A 22923-nucleotide genomic window follows, 5' to 3' on the forward strand; every position below is an offset into this window, starting at 1 on the left:
GGGCATCTAACCAGGTCCTTGTTTCCTCCATCCCGGCCTGAGTCTCGACAAGTCTACTAGGATGACAGCTAGCACCAAGAGGGACAATACTGGTAGTGCGCCTAGGGCGGCAGCCCGACTCTATGGCTCCAAGGCCGGCAGGGTCAAGTTGCTCTAGGACTCCCGGGAAAGGCCACTGCTGAGGTGCTGCCACGCTAGGCCTTGTGGGCAGGGCCCGACCAATCACTGTGGGGCATACACGAACTTCAGCCAATCAGCGCTCGTCTTATTCCCGAGTCCCGCCCGCTCTGAGCCCAGGTTCCCCCGAACCCCGTCCCGGTGCCGGCAGTCGCGGCCGTCGCTGCAGCCGCCTGCGGAGCTGACTCGGGCAGCCCCGGCTCCTGGCTCCCCTCGCTGTCCCCGGTCGCCTTCACTGAGGATGAGTCCCCGCGCGGCCGCGCGCCTTCCCCGCGGAGACCGCCGGCGCACCTTCATCTAGCGACTGGTGAGGGCGGGGGCGACGGCGTCCTGCCGGCCCGGCGCGGGGGGAAGCGGGGCCGGGGGAGGGGACTCGCGTGGGGGCGACCGCGAGCCTGGAGCCGCGTGGCGCGGGCGGGTGGCCCGGGAGCGCGGCCCCGCCGCCCCCTTTGCAGCTAAATGAATGGCCTGGTCCGGCGAAGTGCTGCGTCGCCAGGCTGCCGGACACGCCCTCCAGCGACGTTGCATTTCTGGTTCCGAGGGCTGACTGGTGTCACTTCCCTTGGAGCCCTTCCTAGAGACGCCCAGGCCCCTTAAACCCTCGGTGGAGTTGGCAAAAGTTTTGAGTTCGCGTGGGCCTTGCTGAGTTTGCAGAAGCGGGTCTTACGCACGCGTGCATTTTGCTGCTAGGTGGAAAGGGACCGGGGTCTGTGCTGCAGAGACAGGATTGAGGGGTCTTTTGTTCACGTGTGTCGGGTTGCAAGGGAATTTTAGTTCAAAGGGGACATGCCAAACAGAGATAAGCTGTCTTCCACTCTAATCTAACGTCGTCAGAAAACTTGAGTTGTTTTAGCCAGAGGGGGTATTTTTTTTTCGAGGAGAAGTTGAGCAGCACCTGTTTCCTTTTACCTCGAAGTAGGACTTTTGGAGTAGATCTCCAGAAATACCGAAAGGGTCAAGAGTGGTGTTGGTCTGTCCTTCCTCTCTCTGTCTCTCTGTCTCTCTGCTCCCTCCTCCCCTCCCCCCATAGTGTCACTACCTTCCGGATCTGATACGCAAATTCGCCAGCGTTTTTGGTCAGTTTTTCACTTCTCTCTTGAATTAACATTTGTTTTTATTGTTTAGAGGCCCACTTCACAGTACGTTACAGCAGACCTTTTTTTTTTTTTTTTTTTTTTTTTTAATAAAACATGTTTTCTAAAAAAGTTTTTTGCAAAACTTTAGTCACATCTCAGCTTTAAAAAAATATAATTGGCTATGTTGATTTTCACTTCTTTTTTTTTTTTTTTGGAAAACTTGTTTGAAGGGCTTTCAGTATGCTAATTTTTGTGTACTGATTTCATTTCATTTTTAACTGTAAAGATGCTTCTGGATTATAAAATTCTAGAATGAAAAAACCCATTAAAGGATGTCAGTATGATTTGTTATGTCCAGTGACACAAACTAGTTTCTTACCACAGAGGAAGAATTCCTTGCTGCATCCAGAGGTGCAATTACTCCCTAAATTTTGGGCAAATTTTCTTTTATGAAAACGAGATGAGTATTGTAAAGTATTGCACTAAACTACGTTTCTAGGTCCTTTACACAGGGAATATTTGAGAAAAGCATTAGAATGCAATAGTAGTAGTGCTAAGCTACTTAATGTCCTAACATCTTAAGTACTTATCTTTAAAAAATGTCTTTTAGGGTTTATAAACATTCTCTTTGACTATGACTCATAATCTGTAGCTTATAACATTTAAAATTAGTACAGATACAAGTGTACACGGAAGGTATTTTGGTTTTAAAGAGCCCAGTTAACAATAATCCTGCTAACTGATTGTGAAAACTATGAAGAAGTATAACATTCTTCCCTCGTATGTGGGCAAAGCACATATGCCCAAGGGAGGTTATGGTCGCTAGTCCATAAAGGAAGAAAAGGAGGAATGGAGAGCCCAAGTCCCCTGTCCATGGTCTTAGGGGTAGCAACCCAATTCCTAGGACCTCAAGTGACAGTTTTTCTTGACTACCCTACATTATATCCTGTTGACATTCCTGTTTTGAGAGAGCCAGTTGATTGGCAAATGATATCTAGAGTACTCATTGTATGATTTTTGTTTCCTTATAACAAATAAGGTGAAGGTGTTTTTTTATTTTTTTATAGGGGCAATAATGGAGTTGAAATGAGACATAGTTTATTTAGATAAAGTTCTGTACATACATGTCCACATGAAAATGTAAAAGATGGTAGGCATTGTGTTTATAACACTGAGAAGTAGCCTTTTAAAGATGTAGATGAAAAACATTTCAGGTGGTAAGGGTCCTAGTATAGTATTAATATTTTCTGATTTATTTACCAAGATGTCTTATTTTCAGCTTTAACTTTTGGTAGATGTTTGTATCATATGGATGAAATATTTCTTTTAGAACAGGTCAAGAGAAAATTTTTAATCTTTTTTTTTGCAAATGAAAATATTGAAGCTTAGAGAAAATTCAGTGGTATGCTCAGGATCCTTAGGGAGTTATGTACTTGGGTTACCAGCTCAGGTATTCTGAATCTGAGCTTTATGTGTGATGCATAATGTAGTCTTAGTTACTGTTCTATTGCTGTGATGACACACCATTACCAAAGGAACTTACAAAAGGAAATATTTAATTATTGACTTACTTACAGTTTGGGAAGATTTGGCTGTGATCATTTTGAAAGGGGGCATTACAGCAGGCAGGCAGGCATGGTGCTGAACAGCAGCCGAGAGCTCCCATCTGATGAGAGGGAGAGGAAGAGGGGGAGAGGGAGAGACTGAGACTGGGCCTTGTGTGGGCTTTTGATACTTCAAAGCCTACCTCCAGTGACACACCCCTAACAAGGCCCCACCTATATATAGCCACACCTCCCAGTCCTTCCCAAATAACTCAGCTAACATAGGGACCTGTGGGGCCCATTATCATTCATACCACTACAAATGTGTATCCCTTCTGAAACTCTACATGGGCTTTTAAGGATTTTTTTTTCCTTTGAGAATATCTTATATGCTTATATTATGTTTTGTCTAAACCCACTCCCCATATCTTCCCCTCCAATTTCTTTCCTGTCCTTCCTACCTTCTCCTGTTTTAATGTGATCTAACAAACAGACAGGTCAGTATGTGCATGGGGTCATCTGCTGGAGCATGGGCAGCCTCTTAGGAGCCACACCCCTGATGAAAACTGACTTTCTCTCTCCCTGACAGTTATCAACTGTCGGTAGCTTCTCAGCTAGGGAAGTGACTTCATGACTATCTCCCTGCACAATGCTAAGATTTTGTCTGTTCAAATCTTGTGCATGCAGTCAGAGTGGCTTTGAGTTCATATGTGCAACTATCTTGTGTCCAGAAAAACACTTTTTGCTGTAGACTACTTCTGCTTCTTAAATTATTTTATCCCCTCTTCCACAACCATCCCTGAGCCTTGGGGGGATGGGGTATGATATAGATGTCCACAGTCTTTTACTTAGTCTTCGTGTTGACCAGTTGTGGGTGTTAATCACCATTTACTGCTAAAAGAAGCTTCTCTGATGAGGGTTGAGAGGTGCACCGATCTGTGGCTAAAGTGAAACGTCCTTAGAAGTGGTTAAATATTATGCTCATTTATATTGTCTGCTATGGCCAAGACCTACCCAACCATGGGTGTCTGGCCCCTTAGTGGTGCTAGATGTGAGTTCTATTTTATGGAGCAAGCCTATCATCCAATCATAATGTTTACTCTGTGACATTTGTGACACTCTCTCAAGCATGTCTTGTCGGGGTGGTTGTTGAAATTCAGAGTTCACAGTTGGATAAGGCTGTAGATTACTTTCTCCATTAGTAGCTAAAGCTGTTTTCAACATGTGAAACTTTTTTTTGTTTTGGAGAGGGATTGGGATATATGATGTATTAAGGGAGTAGGTGATTAACTATGGATAAATGTAAGGCTCATGAACCATTGTTCAGGACTCAGTGTTGACTACCTTAAAACCTTTGTGGGGTTGAACCATTACCAGTAGCTAAGCTAGCTAGCTAGACTTTGCTCAGTTTCTTGTTAACATTTCGTCTGTCACATAAAGATAAAGTTATTTATAACTTACTTTTTGTGGCTTTAAGCTTTTGTCTTAGTTTCTTTTTTACTACTGTAATAAGACACCATGACTAATACAACTTGGAAAAGAGTGTTTATTTGGGGCTATCGTTTCAGAGGGTAGAGTTCATGATCATGGCAGAGCTAAAGCATTGTAGCAAGAACAGCTGAGCGCTTACATCTTTACCTACAAGTAGGAGCCAGGGAGAGACAATGAGAATGGCTAGAGTCTTAAAACTTTAAAGTTGGCCCCCAGTGACATGTTTTCTCCAAGGCCACATCTCGTAATCTTTCCGAAAATGGTTCTACCAACTGGGGATCAAATATTAAAAACTATGAACCTGTGGGGCCATTCTCATTCAAACCAATATAGCTTGATATATTTGTTTTCCTCTGATTTTCGAACTATTTAGCTACCACCCCACCCTTTTTCTTACCCCATCACCCAAACCAGACACCTTGCATTATCAGCTTATCCTGCCATTTTAGGATTCTGAGTATAACTTTGAATTGTCTATTTCAAGCACAAAGGCTGTTTAACATCTGACCCATCCTGATATTAAAAAAAAGAGTGGTGTAGTTTTTAGAGCTTGAAAGAGGAAAATAAATAATTTGATATTTTGCTATATATTGTGGTTTTTAAACTACATGAGGTATTGGTTTCTTTTTTTTTTTTTTTGTGCCAGATAAATGCCAAAGATTTAAAAAAAATTTTTTTTTCTTTTAGGTTCAAATTAACATTTTGAAGTGGGTGTTTTGTTGTTTTTGTTTTGGTTTTGCTTGGTTGTTTGCCTTTGTGGGACCATGTTCAGTTAAAAACTATAGGTTTTCAGAAACAGACCTGGAGTTAGAAAGAATTAGAAATCAAGTAGTACATTGCTCTCATTTCTAAAAAGTGAATCATAATAGTCAATATCAGAAAGCTAGTTAGATGTTAACTTCTGACTATGATTTCAAATGGATGTGGAAAATAACACATTTTGAATCTTCCATTTTTGTATCACACACATATACATAAAACCAGTTTCCCCAGTTCACACAGTAAATTCATGCCTATTTCTAAAGAGTCTTGTAACTGCCCCCCTTTTTTTTTTAGTTCCCAAAGATCAGATAGTAAGGAAAGGTTTATACATTACATATTAGAGAATGTTTTCCTTCTTTTGTATTTAAAAGTATTATGTAACTTTAATAGTTATATTGAATCTCATCATCATTTTATACGCTGAGGTTTCAGGTAATACTTTTGTATGTGGTGGTTATAAAAAACCCTCTTATGTGTTGATGGCATCATTTTTTATCTTTGTCTCTGAGCCATCTAGAATTTATATTAATACAGGTATAAAGTGTCAAAAATTATTCCTTTCCAGTTGCTTTCTAGTCTAGTTGTTCTTGTACCCTTAGTTTAATTATTTCTCTGGAAAATGGGACCTTTCAGGTGAGAAGACACATTGCCTACCATGAAGTAATGGGTGAAGTGTTGATTGTTTTGGTAATGGTTATGATGTAGTTCTAGGTGGTGGCCATTTGGAAGAGGATTCTCTTGAAGATTATTGATTGCAATGTGTTCATAGCTTCTGGGGACATAGCTTAGGGAGTATAAAACACAGAAGATAAAGATTGAAGATTCTGGAAGAGGCCAGCATGAAAAGTTGAATGCTTTTTTTTTTTTTTTTTTTTTTTTTTTTTTTTTTTTTTAATGAATTAAGGACATTTAGATGTGAAATTACTTATTGTCAAGTACTTCAAGGGAAGTTAGATTTGTAATTTTACTTTTGCTTTGTCTCCATACAGGTCACCCTCGCAATTATGGATATTTGAAAGGCTCAGACAGTGTGGAGGGGGAGTTCCCCTCCTCACTCCCCCTTGGTGCTTGACTACAGGAATAATTTATAAACCGGGATTATTTTTTAAATGAAGAACTTGTATTTGATATGAACTTTCTAGAACTGTTTATAAATTTTTGATTTAAGTGCCAAAAGATTATACAAAGATATATAGTTTTATATAATTGTTGTGACTGTTTAAATTATAACACCCAAAGGGTCATTTCTTCTCGATAATTCTTCCTGAATAATATCCTTGTGTCCTAACTTTTCATTTAAAAAATTTACTTCAGTGACTGTTCTGAAGGAATAAGCAATATAAAAGCAGTTAGGATGGATTCTGCCACTCCTGACTGCACGGCAAAATGCAGATCCTTGAGGCATGCTCTGGATGTCCTTTCTGTGGTGACAAAGGGGAGTGAGAACCAGATCAAGAACTTCCTCTCCAGTCACTGTCACAATGCTGCAACTGTCAAGGATGCCTTTGGCAGGAACGCCCTCCACCTGGTTTCTTCCTGTGGGAAGAAAGGAGTATTAGATTGGCTTATTGAGAAAGGAGTAGATTTGCTGGTGAAAGACAAGGAGTCAGGCTGGACAGCACTGCACAGGAGCATTTTTTACGGACATATTGATTGTGTTTGGTCTCTGTTGAAGGTAAGTGCCATTAGTTTATTTAAAACTTTTTTATTTAGGTACGTGCTTTTACTTTTTTCTTTCCTTTTATTGAAAATAGATTTTTTTCCCCCTCACATTATATATCTTGATTATGGTTTCTCCTTGTCCTACCGCCTAGTTCCCTCCCTTTCCATCCAGATCCACCCCCTTTCCATCTTTCATTAGAAAACAAACAAGCCATGCCTTTATTCCTAGCACTTGGGAGGCAGAGGGACACAGATGTTTGTAAATTTGAGGCCAGGCTGGTGTACAATGTGTGTTGCAGGACAACCAGGACTATATAATGACATCTGCCTTGAAAAACAAAACAAAACAAAACAAAAACAGAGAGAGAGAGGGAGAACAAGAGAACACACAGGTTTCTCTGGGATAATAATAAAATCTATTAAAACAAAACAAAAACTAACACAGTGCAATTAGACAAAACAAACAGAAGGAAAAGAGCCCAAGAAAAGACACGAAAACCAGACCTACTTGTTTGTACACTCAGGAAACCTATAAATACACTAAACTGGAAGCCGTAATATATACATGAAGGAACTGTAGGGTAAAAAGAAAAATAAATAAACAAATAAATAAATAAATAAATGTAAAATTAAACAAACAAACAAAAGCCCAGATATCGCATTGTGAGGCAAGGGACCTCCAATGATGCTGTTTAATTCATTTTGTTTTGACCATCTACTGTTGAACATGTAGCCTGTCCTTAAGAGTAGTTTGTTTCCTTAGTGAGACTTCCTAGGAGAAAATGAAATTGTCATTTGTAGGTGGCTATCAATTGCGATAGTTTCTAGGTTAGAGATGGGGTATGTGAACACTTTATTCATCTCTCAGACCCAATCTGGTGCTGACCATGGAGGCCCTGTATATGCTGCCTCAGTCTCTGTGTTTTCATATGTGGTTAGGTCCTGTTGTGTTTAGAAGGCCTTGTTTCATTTGTGTCCCCCATCCCTTCTGGCTTTTACACTCTTTCTACCTCTTCTAAGAGGTTCCCTGAGTCCCAAGGAGAGGGATTTGATGGAGACATCTAGTTTAGGGCTGAGTGTTCTAAAGTCTCTCACCCTGCATGTTGTCTGGCTATGGGTCTCTCTGTATTTGTTCCCATTTGCTATAGGAGAGAGTGTCTCTCTGATAATGGTTGAACAAGGCACTTAAGTGGCTGGACTTTAGGCATGTGCTTTTCTTTATTTATTTTTTTTGTTAATTATAGTCTATTCACTTTCTATCCCAGCTGTAGCCCCTCCCTTGTCCCCTCCCATCCCACCTTCCCTTCCTCAACTCTTCCCATGCCTCTCCCCAAGTCCACTGATAGGGGAGGTCTTGCTCTCCTTCCCTCTTACCCTAGCCTATCAGGTCTTATCAGGACTGGCTGCAATTATCAGGACTGGCTACATTGTCTTCCTCTGTGGCTTGGTAAGGCTACTCCCCACTCAGGGAGAGGTGATCAAAGAGCAGGCCACTGAGTTCATGTCAGAGACAGTCCCTATTTCCTTACTAGAGAACCTACTTGGAGACTGAGCTGCCATGGGCTACATCTGTGCAGGGGTTCTAGGTTATCTCCATGCGTGGTCCTTGGTTGGAGTATCAGTCTCAAAAAAGACCTCTGTGACCAGATTTTTTTGGTTCTCTTGCTCTCCTTGTGGAGCCCTTGTCCCCTCCAGGTCTTTCATCTCCCCTTCTTTCATAAGTACTTAAAGTCCTAACTAGAGCAATAAGACAACTAAAGGAGATCAAGGGGATACAAATCAGAAAGGAAGAAGTCAAATATCACTGTTTTCAGATGATATGATAATATATATGAGTGATCCCAAAAATCAACCAGAGAACTCCTTCAGCTGATAAACACCTTCAGCAAAGTGGCTGGATACAAAATTAACTGAAAAAAATCAGTAGCCCTCCTATATATGAAAGACAAAAGTGCTGAGAAAGAAATTAGGGAAACTACACCCTTCAAAATAGCCACTAATAGCATAAAGTACCGTGGTGTTAATAACCAAACAAGTGAAAGACCTGTTAAAAAAAAAAAAAAAACTTCAAGTCTCTGAAGAAAGAAATTAAAGAAGATATCAGAAGATGGAAAGATCTCCCATGCTCATGGCATGTGCTTCTCCTAATCTGTTTTATGTTGTATTTTCTAAGAGAGGTTTGTATATGTTTGATACCCTTATAACTCATCTTTAGATTTAAAATCCCATATATCTTATTTATTTATACAGTATATAAAATTTCAAATATACATCAAAGCTTACAATATATAATGAACTATTGTGCAATTTTATGTTATGTGCACTATATGTTATTGGAAGAAAGAAAAAACCTTAAGCAGAATTTATTTCAACAAAGAATGATTTATGAATTGGGTATTACCTAAAACCAGAGAAGTTCAGTGTGGGTATGCAGTTGAGGGGCAGAATACTTGCCTAATATTGTCAAGGCTCAGGTTTTCACCTTCAGCATTCTGCTCATCCCAGAGAGCTGTTTTGGAAGCATGGGCAAAGTGGAGAACCTCATTAGAGGTTAATTAGTACCTGCGACTGGTCAGGTCTGCAGTCTGTTTCTCTCTGTTAGGCTTCTCCTTGCCTATCCTGAAACCTACTGTTAAAGTGACTTCATTGTAATGTAATTCCACTGAAAAAAATTAAATAAAAAGACTTGTAAATTACCATTGACTACTTTATAAGGGTACTGCTTGTTGAATATAAGTTAGAGGTATGAATCATGGTTTTGAATAATATGTCCACTTTTTTGTTTAACTAGATTAAAATGTTTATTTTAAAAATTTGATAATTAAAATCAGCTTAATTTATACAAAATTTCTCATTCAATAGATTCCATCTGGGTTTGTTATGTGAATAGCCAAATCATGAAGTACTTTGAAAAATACCCAGGGAGGGGCAGGAGAGATGGCTCAGAGGTTAAGAGTGCTGGCTGTTCTTCCAGAGGTCTTGAGTTCAAATCCCAGCAACCGCATGGTGGCTCATAGCTATCTCTAATGAGATCTGGTGCCCTCTTGTGGCCTGCAGGCATTCATGCAGGTAGAACATTGTATATGTAATAAATAAATAAATCTTAAAAACAAACTAAATACCTAGTGTCATTGTGTTAGTGAATACTGAGTCATGCGTTTTAAACACATAACTTTGCTTTTTCAAATTTTTGCAGGCCTAGGAAACACAAAAAAGGTCTTGCTTCTAAATCTTACCATTAGTATTTTCATCTATTTAAAAAAAAAAACTTATTTTCATATTTTTGTGCTATATGTGCATCAAAATAATTTCTAATGTATATTGATAGTACAATATCCTTTTTTTTTCACAGCTAAATTATGTAAGTGTCCTGCTTACCCAGTCATCTTGGATAAATTTCTAAACCTAGCACTATTGTTTTTAAGAAAATTTCAGTGGTTCCATTTTACCAATAAAGATGCAAGAGCCAAACACTGGTGTGAAATCTGCTAGCTCAGAGAGGCAGAGAAAGCATCCAACTGACCTTCTTCCCTAGCTGATTTCCCCAAAAGAAAAGGACACCTCCTTCCCCACACAGTCTCTAAAAACCCCCTCAAAGTTAATGTCCCTCCCTTCTACTTCCTGTGTGTCGCTTTGTTCATCCTCCTGACTTCCTCTCACTATGTTTTTTTCCTATGTTCACTTCTTGTTAACTGGTTGCTTGCTCTGCCTCTTGATCTGTGGTTGACTTTATTTAATCCTGTCTTGGATTAAACTTGTGTGCTAGGGCCAAGCTACACCATGACTAAAAACAGGCTTTTCCAGTAGATAACACAATTTCGGGGTTCACAATGTGATCAAATATCCTGTAATGTAGAACCTTGGTTCTATCTGTAGAAGGGACATTACTAGTCCTTCCTCACATCTGCCCGTACTTCTGTAAGGATCATCACTAATGCCTTCTCTCTCCATGTAGGGAAAGCTAAAGAGTTAAAGCTTCATCTGGCTCCAGTCTTAACCCTTCTTCACCTCTGAATCCTTGCCTGGACTATTGGACTACTACTGGACTACTGCTAATTCTGTTGAGTTTTTGAAGGTTCTTTGATTTTCTTCTATCTGAGAGGTTACTAGTCATGTGTCTCCATTAAGTACTTCAGTTTGAAACTTTTGTGATGTGCCCTGGATTATGGACTTTGCCTGCTTTAGATTTTCATGGTGGTGTGGGTGTTCATTGGCTAAGAAAAGCTAGGAAATTGTGCTTTGGCCACCTTGCCCTTAGCTTGACTGTCTTAATCAGAGTCTTATTGGCCACTGATAGATAACAAACAAAGAGTGAAGTTTACTGATACACCTTTTCTACCAAATAAATCTTTGAAAATTGTTCAGAATTCTGTTGTAAGATACCTCCTTAGTATGTTCTTTCCTTTGGCCTTGCAATTCTCTTTTCAGTGGAAGGGATGCAGAACTAGTTTTTCATTGAGGAGCTTCATGTCAGCTCCCTGAGGTACACCACAGTTCTTCAGCTGTGTCTCACTGGCAACAAGACACTGTAATCATGAATGCAGGTTCAGTGAATTTGCATCTAACGAAACTTCTGAGATACAGACTTTTTATGTCAATTGCCAAAATGAATTGATAAGTAAATACACACCTATACTGTCCACACTGTCAGTCCTTGATTGCCAAATACAGGAGACCTTGGCAGAAACTTGTTGCCTACATAAAGCTACAATAGAAATAGCAATTTTAAGTAACGTTGCTTTGACAGCTTTACTCCATGATGAGATGGAATGTCAAAGACTTACAGGATTCTGCTGCATCTGTTGCAGAGTACCTTAAATTTGTAGTTTCATTTGTAGTATGAGGACTTCACACATGGTAGGCAAGAACTCTATGGTTGAACTATAGTCTTTTTTTTAAATTTGAGACCAGATCTTTCCCAAGCACAATTCAAACTTGTAATCCTACAGCCTAGCTAGGATTGTAGTCAAGAATCACTACACCTTATGCTGCTGGTTACTCACTGGTCTGGGGGAATTTCTTCCTATTGTTATAAAGACAGTAGAATCCCAAAATTTTATGGGTTGAATGACTCAGTAACTGCAAAGTATTTAGAACAAATATCTTTTGTATGGTACATGCCATAGAGTGATTGATGCATTACAGACATTGCAGTGAACATGTCTGGGTTCTTTTTTTGATTAAATTTTTTTGATTAAATTTTTATGCTAGTATGGGGAGATAGGCAAAAATCAAATATAAGTAACAAAGTGCTTTTAACGGACTGTAGTGTTAAGGTTTTGCACATAAAAGAGACCAACGATGCTAAGAAAAGCAAAAAGATCTTAAGAGGATGTCAGACAGCCACAGAAGAGACAGCCAGGACATCCAATTAACCGTAGACCTATAGACAAAAACCACTTTTCAAGCTAATATAGAATTAACTATAAACCTTTAACATTGTTTAACAATTATAATAATTGATCTGAAATTTTATCTTCCTCTAAACACTAGGAATGAAATGTTTTACCTGACACTGTTTTAATACTTTTTAATCAAAATGAAAACAGAATTTGTCTCAGCATCCTTGAGAGTGAATCTTATCAGGGCCCCTTTAACTTCATTGGCGTCTGGTTGTTTTTAGCTCTGAAAACACACAAACTTTTGAAAGTAACAGTATAGGGACATTTTTGTATTAACACATGTATGAAATGTACAGTGTGCACAAATCAGCTAATGATGATTTTCTGCTGTATGTCTGAGCAGGTGAAAGGCATCTGTAAGTTAGTTTTGACTTCATAATTGAACTTTTATACGAAACTCCTGAGCTGTTCCCACAGAGTGATCAGCATTTGAGTCACCTGCTTTGCTGTCCTTCTGGGTCTCTTCCATGCTGGCAGCCAAGATTTTCAGGTCTCTTGTGGTTAAATCTGATCCTTATTAAACTTTAAAGGAGTCCACAGCTTTTCATTTCCTATGGAAAAAAGGCATAGCCTCTTCTCCAATGCACCGTATTTTCATTCTGAGATTAACATATCCTTAAAGTATACACTTTGATTTTTATCAGTACTTTAAAAATCCAGTGTTTTTCAGTAGCACTTGTGTTACCTGTCTTACTGACATTTAAAAAAAAATTGAAGTTAATACAATGTTATGTAATCTATTTCTGGGAGATCTCATATTCTCTTTCTATTTTCTGAGCATCTCCTTTAAAGTATGGTTTGATCTTTCCACAATTGCTTGACCTATAGGACTGTAAGGACTGTACCGTGGTTTATGTTATGCTATAAAAAATAAATAAATAAAAGATTTATTTTCCTGGATGCATAAGCCAGAGTATTATCAGTTTTAATTTGTAAAGGTATCCCCATGAGAGTCATCACTTCTAATAAATATGTAATTACAGAATCACCCTTTTCAGAACTCAAGGCAGAAGCCCTTTGGAATCCTGAATAGGTATTAGTTGAAACACATCCATCTGTCAAACTTCATTTCTTTGGGTACTTTTAAGGATACCTCCTACATACATTTTTTAAAAATAACATTTAATTTCTGCCCCCTTCTGAGTCCACTGATAGGGGAGGTCCTCCTCTCCTTCCATCTGACCCTAGCTTACCAGGTATCTTCAGGACTGCCAGCAATGTCTTTATCTGTGGCCTAGTAAGGCTGCTCCTCCCTCGGTGGGGGGGGGGGTAGGGGGGAATTCAATGAGCCAGTCATTGAGTTCATGTCAGAAATAATTCTTGTCCCCCTTACTAGGGAACCCATGTGGATACTGAGCTACCATGGGCTATGTCTGAGCAGGGGTTATAGGTTATATCCATGCATGGTCCTTGGTTGGAAAAACAGTCTCATAGAAGGCCCCTGTGCCCTGGTATATTTGGACTTTGTGGGGCTTCTGTCTGCTCTAGGTCATACTAACTCCCCCTTCTTTCATATGATTCCCTGTACTCTGCTGAAGGTTTGGTTATGAGTCTCAGCATCTGCTTTGATATACTGCTAGGTAGAGTCTTTCAGGTGCCCTCTGTGGGAAGAGATGAGGGAGGGAGGGGAGGATTGGGAGGGAAAGAAGGAGGGGGCTACAGCTGGGATACAAGTGAATGACCTGTGATTTAAAAAAAAAAATTGAAAAATAATTTATTTGGCTTGTCTCCAGGTTATAGAAACATTGTTCTTTTTTTAAATTTAAATTTTATTAATTACAATTTATTCACTTTGAACCCCCACGCCCCGTAGCTCTCTCCCTTCTCCCCTCCCAATCCCATCCTCCCTTTCCCTTCTCCTCCATGGCCCTCCTCCCGTCCACTGATAGGGGAGGTCTTCCTCCCCTTTTTTCTGATCCTAGTCTATCAGGTCTGGCTGCATTGTTTTCTGTGGCTTGGTAAGGCTCCCCTTCAGGGGGAGGTGATCAAAGAGCAGGCCAATCAGTTATGTCTGAGACAGTCCTGTTCCCATTATTATGTAACCCACTTGGACACTGAACTGCCATGGGCTACATCTGTGCAGGGGTTCTAGGTTATCTCGATGAATGGTCCTTGGTTGGAGTATCAGTCTCAGAAAACCTTGTGCCCAGATTTTTTGGTTCTGTTGCTCTCCTTGTGGAGCTCCTGTCCTCTCCAGGTATTACTATTTCCCACTTCTTTCATAAGATTCCCTGCACTCTACCCAAAGGTTGGCCATAAGTCTTAGCATCTGCTTTGATACCCTGCAGGGCAGAGCCTTTCAGAGGCCCTCTGTGGCAGGCTCCTGTCCTGTTTCCTGTTTTTTCCTTTGGATGTCCATGTTCTTTGCTTTTCTAAATGGGGATTGAGCATTTTAGCCAGAGTCTTCCTTGATTAGTTTCTTTAGGTGTACAGGTTGTAGTAGGTTTATCCTATATTATATGTCTAATAACCACTTATGAGTGAATATATACCATGTGTGTCTCTCTGCTTCTGGGATACATTTTTCTTTAAGCTTCTATTATTTACATGATGTGCTTTATGAAAAATTGAAGCTTCTAATATATTTCTTATTAATAATAGATCTATCTCATTTCCTAGTGCCAATGGTCCTGGCAAACCTGTATGAGACTAAATAGGGGTTATATATAATGGATGACTTGTGTTTCGAATTACCTGTTGTAGTTGTATAAATAACAAGGTTAATTCTGAATCATCTGGAATAAGTTCACAGTTTGGTTTCTATATGTAAAACAACTCTGCATATTGGGAGTCAGTAAGTATATTAAGATATTCTGCAAAATCTAATAGAACCGTGAGAATAGCACATAGTTCCGATTTTTAAACTGAAGCATGTGGGCTTTGAATTACATTACTTATATTTTCTGACTTATAACCTGGCATTCCTAAATAATTGGCATCTCTATAAAGGGTAGGAGCTTTAGAAATTGGTGTTCCTCTTAGTATAAAAGGAAGAACTCAACTAGTTCTGTTTATAAACTGAAGTAGCTTGCTTTTGGGGTCATTGTTGCTAATTTCTCCCCCCAAATTACTTCAAGCTCTTTACCAGTCTTCACTGATTACCCATAATGAGGTAATTTTCAGCATTAGTATAAGGCACTACAATTTCTGCTGGGTCTGATCCCGATAGTTGACAAAGTCTTATTATTCCTTTCACAGTTAAATCAGAAACCTTTTGTATATCATTTTAAAATGTTTAACTCTGTTTATGTGCTGAAAATATCCATTCTAATATATTACCTTCCCTCTGCATAAGAATTCCTGTGGGAGTATGAATAGAAGGCAAAATAACTAAAATACAATCAAACTTGAGATCCAAGGAATCCACATGTACATCATGTGATCTCTTCTCTATCAGAGCCAATTCTCTATCAACTTCAGCTGATACATATATATGTATACATGTGTATATATACATGCATATATATGTATATATATAATTATATGTGTTTATATATAAAATTATTTAAGTTCAAATTACCTTGTAAGGTTTGAAGTCAATTACTTCTTGAGTGGTTAATCCAGTGGTGGGCTGTCAATTAATATCTACCAGTAATTTTTTGAAAATCATTAAGAGTTTGTAACTGATTTCTTCTGATAGGTACTTTCTGTGGTTGAATTTTCTGTAGACCTATCTTATATCCTAGATAGTTGATAGAATATCCTCTTTGCATTTTTTTCAGAAGCAATTTGCAATCCCCAACAAGGCAAAATTCTTTTTCTAAAGTATCTGTATCTGAATCAGCCATCAAGATATCATCCATATAATAATAAATTATAGCTTGTGCAAACTGTTTATGAGTTATTTCTAATGACTGTTGTACAAATATTGACAACAAGGTGGGGCTGTTTAACATTTCTTGTGGCAAAACTTTTCATTGATATCTTTTTGTAGGCTGTTTATTGTTAAATGTGGACATAGTGAAAGCAAATTTCTCGTTAGCCTGTTCCTGCAGGGGTATTGGGAAAAAAGCATCTTTTAAATAAATCACTATAATAGGCCATGCCTTAAGCAACAAAGAATTTAAAGAGACTCCTGGTTGTAAGGAATCTATTGGCCGAATTACCTTCTTAATAGCTCTTAGATCAGTTAACATCCTTCATTTTCCCGATTTCTTTTTAATGACAAAGAATTCCAAGAGCTGGTGGACTCTTCTATATGTTGAGCCTCCAGCTGCCCTTGGACCAGCTGCTTTAGAGCTTGTAACTTTTTCTTAGTTAAGGGCCATTGCTCTACCCAGACAGGCTTGTTAACCACTTTAAAGCAGTGTCCCTTCTTTTAAATTTGCAGAGCTAACACCTGCTGTTTCCTGCCTGTGGAAAACCTGGATGGTCTGTAATTGTTTTTGATAACACTTTTTATTACCTTCATCAGGCACATCTCCCATTTGACAGCTTGTCCCTGAAGTTGAAGTAATGCTAATCAGTGTTTCCCAGTGTTGTAATAGATCTCTTCCCCATAAATTCATGGCTATATCTGCCACATATGGCCTTAATCTTCCTGTCTGATTTTATGGTCCTGTACATTTAATCCATTTTAGACTTTGTTTTACGTGCGACAATGTCCAAATCCTTTCGAAGTGGCCAAGTTGGATTGCAAGAATCTTGTGAAATTACTATTACATCTACCTTCATATCCTTTAGACCTTCAATGTCATTTCCATTTCTAACTGCAATTTAACTTTGGTCTCTGATCATTTATACATTTATAGCAGTTTGCCAAAATACTTGTTTCCTGGTACCTTTAAAATCTCATGTTCTCTCCATTGGATTAGTTAAGCTTACAGTAGCATTATCTGTCAGGCACTAATTTCTTTAGTTGCTTCTAGAACATTCTCTCTTTGGCTCATGTTCCTTGTTTTTGTTTTTGGTTTTTTTTTTGAGGGGGCAAGTGAAGCCACCTCTGCAGTTTCCCAATAGTAAGGAATTGCCTCACATATTTCTGGATGAACTACATTCATAAGTCCTGTATCTGTCCTTTCTACATCTTTTATCTCAGAAAGCTTTCTCCCTGGATTATCATGAGGGAAAATGTTATTTTAAGGAATTATTTGTCTACAGTCCTTTAGGAAATAACCTTTTCTTCCACAGGCAAAGCATTGGTCATTTTGAGCTCTCTTACCTTTGGCAATTGTCTGTCCAGTCATAGTGGTATTGTAAGCAATGGATCCAGTATCTGTGATAGTTTTAATCCACCTATAATTAGGCATAGATTTGGCCTTGAAAGGGCTAATAGCCTTCTTGCATTTAGCGTTAGCATTCTCAAAAGCTAATGACTCAATTAGTGCCTCTCTTATATCTAGATCTGATATTGTTCTACTTACTGCTGAAGTTAATTTGTGTAAAAATCAGTAAAAGATTCATCTGAGCCCTGGGTTATCTTGGTACATGATTTAGATCATCTTCTCTGTTGTGCAGTCTTGTTCCAAGCATTTAAAGCTACTGTTAGGACATTGCTCTAAGGTCACATCATCAAACAGAATCGGCATTTGTAACTCAGCATAGTCACCTTCACCTGGCAACTGATCCTTGACAATATTAATAGCACTAGTCCTAGTATGTTGCTCCATAGCTGAAGCTGAGGGCTAGCTTCCAACAGGGCTGTCATTAAATGTTTCCAGTCTTTGGAATTATATGATTTTACAAGGCCCAGTTATTTAGTACTTATTTCATATAGTTATTTAGTACTTATTTCATATAGGATGAATGCGTTCCATATGCTACCATCTTCTCTTTAAATCACCTTAGATCTAGCATCTCTTTGTGTTTTCATCCAAATTCACTGTAACCTCGTGGGTTTCTTTTGTCTGGGGGTAACTGTCTTGTAGAAGCTGGGGAAGCTAGGGTTTCTAACAGGTTTGGGCTGCCATCCTGCAATCTTCTCATAAGGTGGGAATGTAGGTTTTAGATTGAATTCCTCTGACCTAGCTTGAGAAAATTCTTGTTTCTGATTTAAAGGATCTTTTAATTTTCTTCCACCCTTTGCCACTCAGCATTCTGTTATGGCCAAGTCTCACAGACCCCAAAGAGCTGATTCTGATGCAAACACAACAGGGTCTTTATTACAAGCTCGAGCTTAGCCCACACTGGCACTGATGCAGCAGTTCTTGAGTGGAGAGCCCAGCGTTCAGGGAGAGAGAGGTATTTATCAAGATGACAGGAATTCTAGGTATTCCAGCTTGGCAGTTCTGTGATTGATTGACATTTAGCCAATATTGGATGTCTGGAGGGCCATAGTTTTACTCAACCTATTGTAAAGAACACCTGGGTAAACTCCAGGTATTCACTGATTAGCTGTCGCTAGAGGTAATGGTTAAATATTACCTGAGGTGAATGATTGAATCACATTTTTTGTGGGTTATCTTTAGGCTATTTCTTCAGCAGGAGATTTAATGGTCTTGTTCCTGGAATTGGTGACCTATGGCCTCGTTCCTGGGACTGATGACTTTGGGGATGGGGAGGAGGCTCAGGCCTTTTCCTCTCAATTCCAACTCTCAGTCCTCTATTTAAGTTTATTTTATTCTGTCTTTCTTAAGAGAGGCACAGAAAACTGTGATCATTATTGAACATACTGTAATTAGCTCCATGATAATAACTGAAACAAAACCATTTGGGGTCCAGGTGTCCTCTGCTATAGTGTTTTTCATTTTTTAATATGTAAATATATTTTTTAAAATTTTGCTGATTCTCTCCTTTCTTTGGAGACTTCACTTTATTATATTCAAACTTAGTATTTTTTTTTTCAAGGACTATTTATACTCAGTTTCTTTCCTTTTTTTTTAAGCATCTATGTACATTTACAAAACATTTCTCCTATATCTCTTTTACCACTTCTAAACATATTTATTTGGGTACTTAAGCATCTCTAAACTCTGTCCTTTGTGGACTGCTTACTCGGAGCATACACTATTTTCTCTGAGGTTGGGGGTTTCAGATTCTCTGACTCTGGCCACTGTCTTTTCTCCATACTGATGTAGCTAGGGTCATCTTGTGCCTGGATCTCGTGCCTAATGTGGATATTGAGCCTCACATTGGTGCAACAGATATAGTTGGATTTTTTCGGGGGAGGCACTTGAAGGTTAATAAAGACATGGATCCATTTGTGACATATAAGGCTGTTAGCCTTTTTAGCTGGAGCAATCCCTCAGCTAGTCTTCTAAACTTAAATCTGACTTTCCTGTCATTGTGTTTCCACCGCATCGCTCTCTCCTCCTCCCTGCTTCATTCCCATCTCAGCTTCTGTCTCCTGCCTCTGTCCTTCTGCCTGGTCATCCTGCCTTAGTTCCAGCTGCCAGCTCTTTCTTCTGCAAAAAGCCATACTCCTTACTTATCCAGTCTGAACCCATCAGCCGCACAACTCCCAGTCCATCTCTTTGTGTTTCCTTTGTCATTGAGGGATGACGACCTTCCCCACAGCAGCTTGCTTTTTAACAGGACAGACAGAGAATGATCTTCTGGGCAGGTGAGGAAAGGACAGGCATTTACATATAGGAAGCAAGTAATAGGTTATAGAAATGACAATTCCAAATATCTTGCCAACACTTGGCTCTGCCTGCACAGCAGTTAACAATTGGAAATACAGAGGCACACCTACAGAGCCATTTGATATATATGTAGGCCATATATAGCCTACATATATGGTGTAGGCCATCCCAACAACATATACTATGCTCAACATATATACCTTTAGCATTCAAGATAAATACATTAGGAAGTATGGAAGTCCATTAGGGTGACCTAGAGAATAACAGTTCAGATTCTTCCGTCCTGTTGAGGGGCAGCTTGGGATGATGCAGACATATGTGGTAAGGAAGGTCTAGTAGGAATACATACAAGAGACACTTGAGGAATCTGAGTTACTAAATTCTCACTTGTTGTGTTTATGGTTTGGAATAGTATGCCCCTCAGTCTGCCTTTCTTTTTCTTGTAAGACCAGGGCAGGTGAGGTGAAAGAACGGGCACTGATGATCACATTATAGGAGACAAAAGATAAACCCTGACCACTGCTGCCGTTGTTATGAAATCTTTGAAACCCTTACATTTATAGACATGAAATCTGACTGTAAAAAGTTAGTGTGTCTGTAAATGCGCTTTACTACACGCATAGAGATCAGATCTATTTTTTCTGGTTTATTTGAAGTTACAGTAACAAAATACTTGAGGTAAGTTACCTTATGATGAAGAAACTTTATCTTTGTGTTTTTGGAGATTTCAAACCATCACTCCTGGGTCCCATTACTCTGGCTCTGTGATAGTACAGTGCATCAGCCACACAACTCCCAGGGGCCCTACTTGTCAAATGTTCTCCTGCCTTCCAGTAGTGCCACATGTGGTATTTCATAGTGGAGAAATATCCACCTTGAAAAACTATCATACCTATCTCACTCTGCTTTCAGGGTTAGAAAAATGGCTCAGCAGTAAAGAGTATTTGCTGCTCCTTCGTGGGAGAGTTCCATTTCACAGCATTCACATTGGTGGCTCACAAGTATTTGTAATTCCAACCATAGGAGATCAGATGCCCACTTCTGATGTCAGTGGGAACCTGTACACACGCCCACTTCTGATGTCAGTGGGAACCTGTACACACACACACACACACACACACACACACACACACACACACACACACCACATTTAAAAAATGTTATTTTTTTTTTGATCTACCAATAATTAATTAAGCATTTGATATTTTTTGGTTCTTTTGTATATCAGAGAAAAATGTTTGTAGATATGAGAGATGATTGTTAGATGGTTATTTTTTTATGTTTTCAGTGTGTTAATGTGGTTGATCATTTGATTTTGATATTGAAGAATAGAAATTACTGATTTGGAGTAAATGATACGTATTTTTTTTTTTCCCTTAGCATGGTGTTAGCTTGCATATGCAAGACAGAGAAGGGTTGTCACCTTTGGATCTCCTCATGAAGGACAGGCCAACTCACGTTGTGTTTAAGAATACTGGTAAGAGCAGCTCACAGTCACTCAGTCCTGTGGGGTGCAGCTTTGTGTCCTTATTGAAATATTGAGGATTTGTTCGTTTGATTATATACGAAGAACTTTTACTTTCCTGGCTCTTGGTTATTTTTATTTTTGTATTCACAACAGTTGTCTTTTTAAATATGTATGTCTGTAAGAGTTAAAGCACAACCCGAAGGGTTGGCAGTTTATGATTTTTAACTTATTTTAAAGTCATAATGTGCATCTAGGAATTTACATCAGTGTCTGAAGTAACTGAAAAAAAAGAATAGAAATTACTATTTTACCCACACATCTTAAAACTTAAAAAAAAATTACTTAGTGTCTTTGTGTGAGTGTGCACCCGCACTTTTCTGTGAATGTGGGTGTGCTCATGTGACACATGCAGAGGTCAGAGGGGGCCCTGGGGTTGGCTCTGGCCTGCAGCTGGTCTGAGGTCACACCTCTTATTTTTCTGTGGCATCTGCCAGAAGTTCTGTGAGCTTCTGGGATTCTCTTGGCTTTGCCTGCTATCGCCTTGTGGGAGTGCGGGATTGATTGCAGGTACTCACTCCATACCTAGCTTTTACATGGATTTTGGGGACTTGAACTTAGGTCCTCAGAGTTGTATGGCAAGCAGTTTTGCCCACTGAACTATCTCCCTAGTCCTACTTGCACATATAATGTCACTTCTTCGAGTCTCTTTGCCTTTTGGTTTTGGAAATATGAACTTAAGGAAAGGAGAAGAGAATGAAATGGGGTATTACATAGTTTATATCTAAGCTAAGTGAGAACACAGTCATCATCTCCCTGCACATACATTCACACGGCATTGTACATGACAATCAAAATTTCATTCTAGCATATTTTCAGTTTTTCAGAATAAACATGAAGACATCACAGACTTCTCTCTGATTAAATTTTATAACAGTTTAAAGGCTCTTACCCTAGTCAGCATGATTTTGTGTATCAAGAGTGAACTGTGAAGGTTAATGTTAGACTTGTATATGTTAGTTCACAGTTGTCATGCCAGAACTTGTGAGGTGGTGTCCAGAAGGTCAAGGCCATGCTGTTAGTTACGTAGTGAATTCAGAGGCCATCTTGCATTCTGGAAATCCTATCTCAGTCCCTGCATGTAGTAACAGTGATACTATGCTCGCTTTTATAAATGCAGATATAATTATAAATCTTATACTTGGGTTTTCTTGTAAACAAGGTAGATGCGGCAGGTGGTGGTTCGCTGAGCTGGAGCTGACATGTTAGCTCTCAGTGAGGACCAAATACTGTGATTGCTCACATCAGATGCTGGCTTTCACTATGATTTAGACTTCCTGAGGTTTAGAATTTCCTAGAGTTATATATTGTGTTAATAGATTTATATTTATACAACGCTGCAATCTTTCTAAAGATGGGAGCTACTGATGATTATTGTATATCTATAATTAGGCTAAATTGTCATTTGCTTAAACTATAACACTCTAAAATCTTAATTTTTGTTTCAGATCCCACTGAAGTCTATACTTGGGGAGATAATACAAACTTCACTCTGGGTCATGGAAGCCAGAATAGCAAACATCACCCGGAGCTGCTGGATCTCTTCTCCAGGAGCGGGATTTACGTCAAGCAGGTGTTTTGAAAGATCATCTATGTACTTGAGAGATAAGAAAAAAAACTTTGTATTTCATAGTTTATATTTTGCACATTTTGACTCATTTGAAGATCTAGTAACATAATAATGATAAAACCCATTAGGAATTTCCTTCCTTCCTTCCTTCCTTCCTTCCTTCCTTCCTTCCTTCCTTCCTTCCTTCCTTC

The 22923-nt window shown here is 39.1% G+C and overlaps 1 protein-coding gene across 2 annotated transcripts in view; it reads left to right on the plus strand.

Annotated features, from left to right (window-relative positions):
• The first annotated feature begins 295 nt into the window (after positions 1-295).
• The window catches only part of Ibtk (inhibitor of Bruton tyrosine kinase), a 72090-nt gene continuing 49462 nt past the window's right edge, over positions 296-22923 (plus strand). For both annotated transcript variants that reach the window (XM_055602482.1, XM_055602483.1), the window contains exons 1-4: positions 296-484; positions 6040-6725; positions 21018-21114; positions 22611-22735. In XM_055602482.1, coding sequence (XP_055458457.1) covers positions 6405-6725; positions 21018-21114; positions 22611-22735 — 543 coding nt within the window. In that variant the 5' untranslated portion in view covers positions 296-484; positions 6040-6404. The remainder of the gene's footprint in view (positions 485-6039; positions 6726-21017; positions 21115-22610; positions 22736-22923) is intronic.

Source organism: Psammomys obesus, unplaced genomic scaffold (genome assembly GCF_907164565.1).
Source record: "Psammomys obesus unplaced genomic scaffold, mPsaObe1.curated_primary_1811, whole genome shotgun sequence".
In the NCBI taxonomy this organism is placed as follows: Eukaryota; Metazoa; Chordata; class Mammalia; order Rodentia; family Muridae; genus Psammomys; species Psammomys obesus.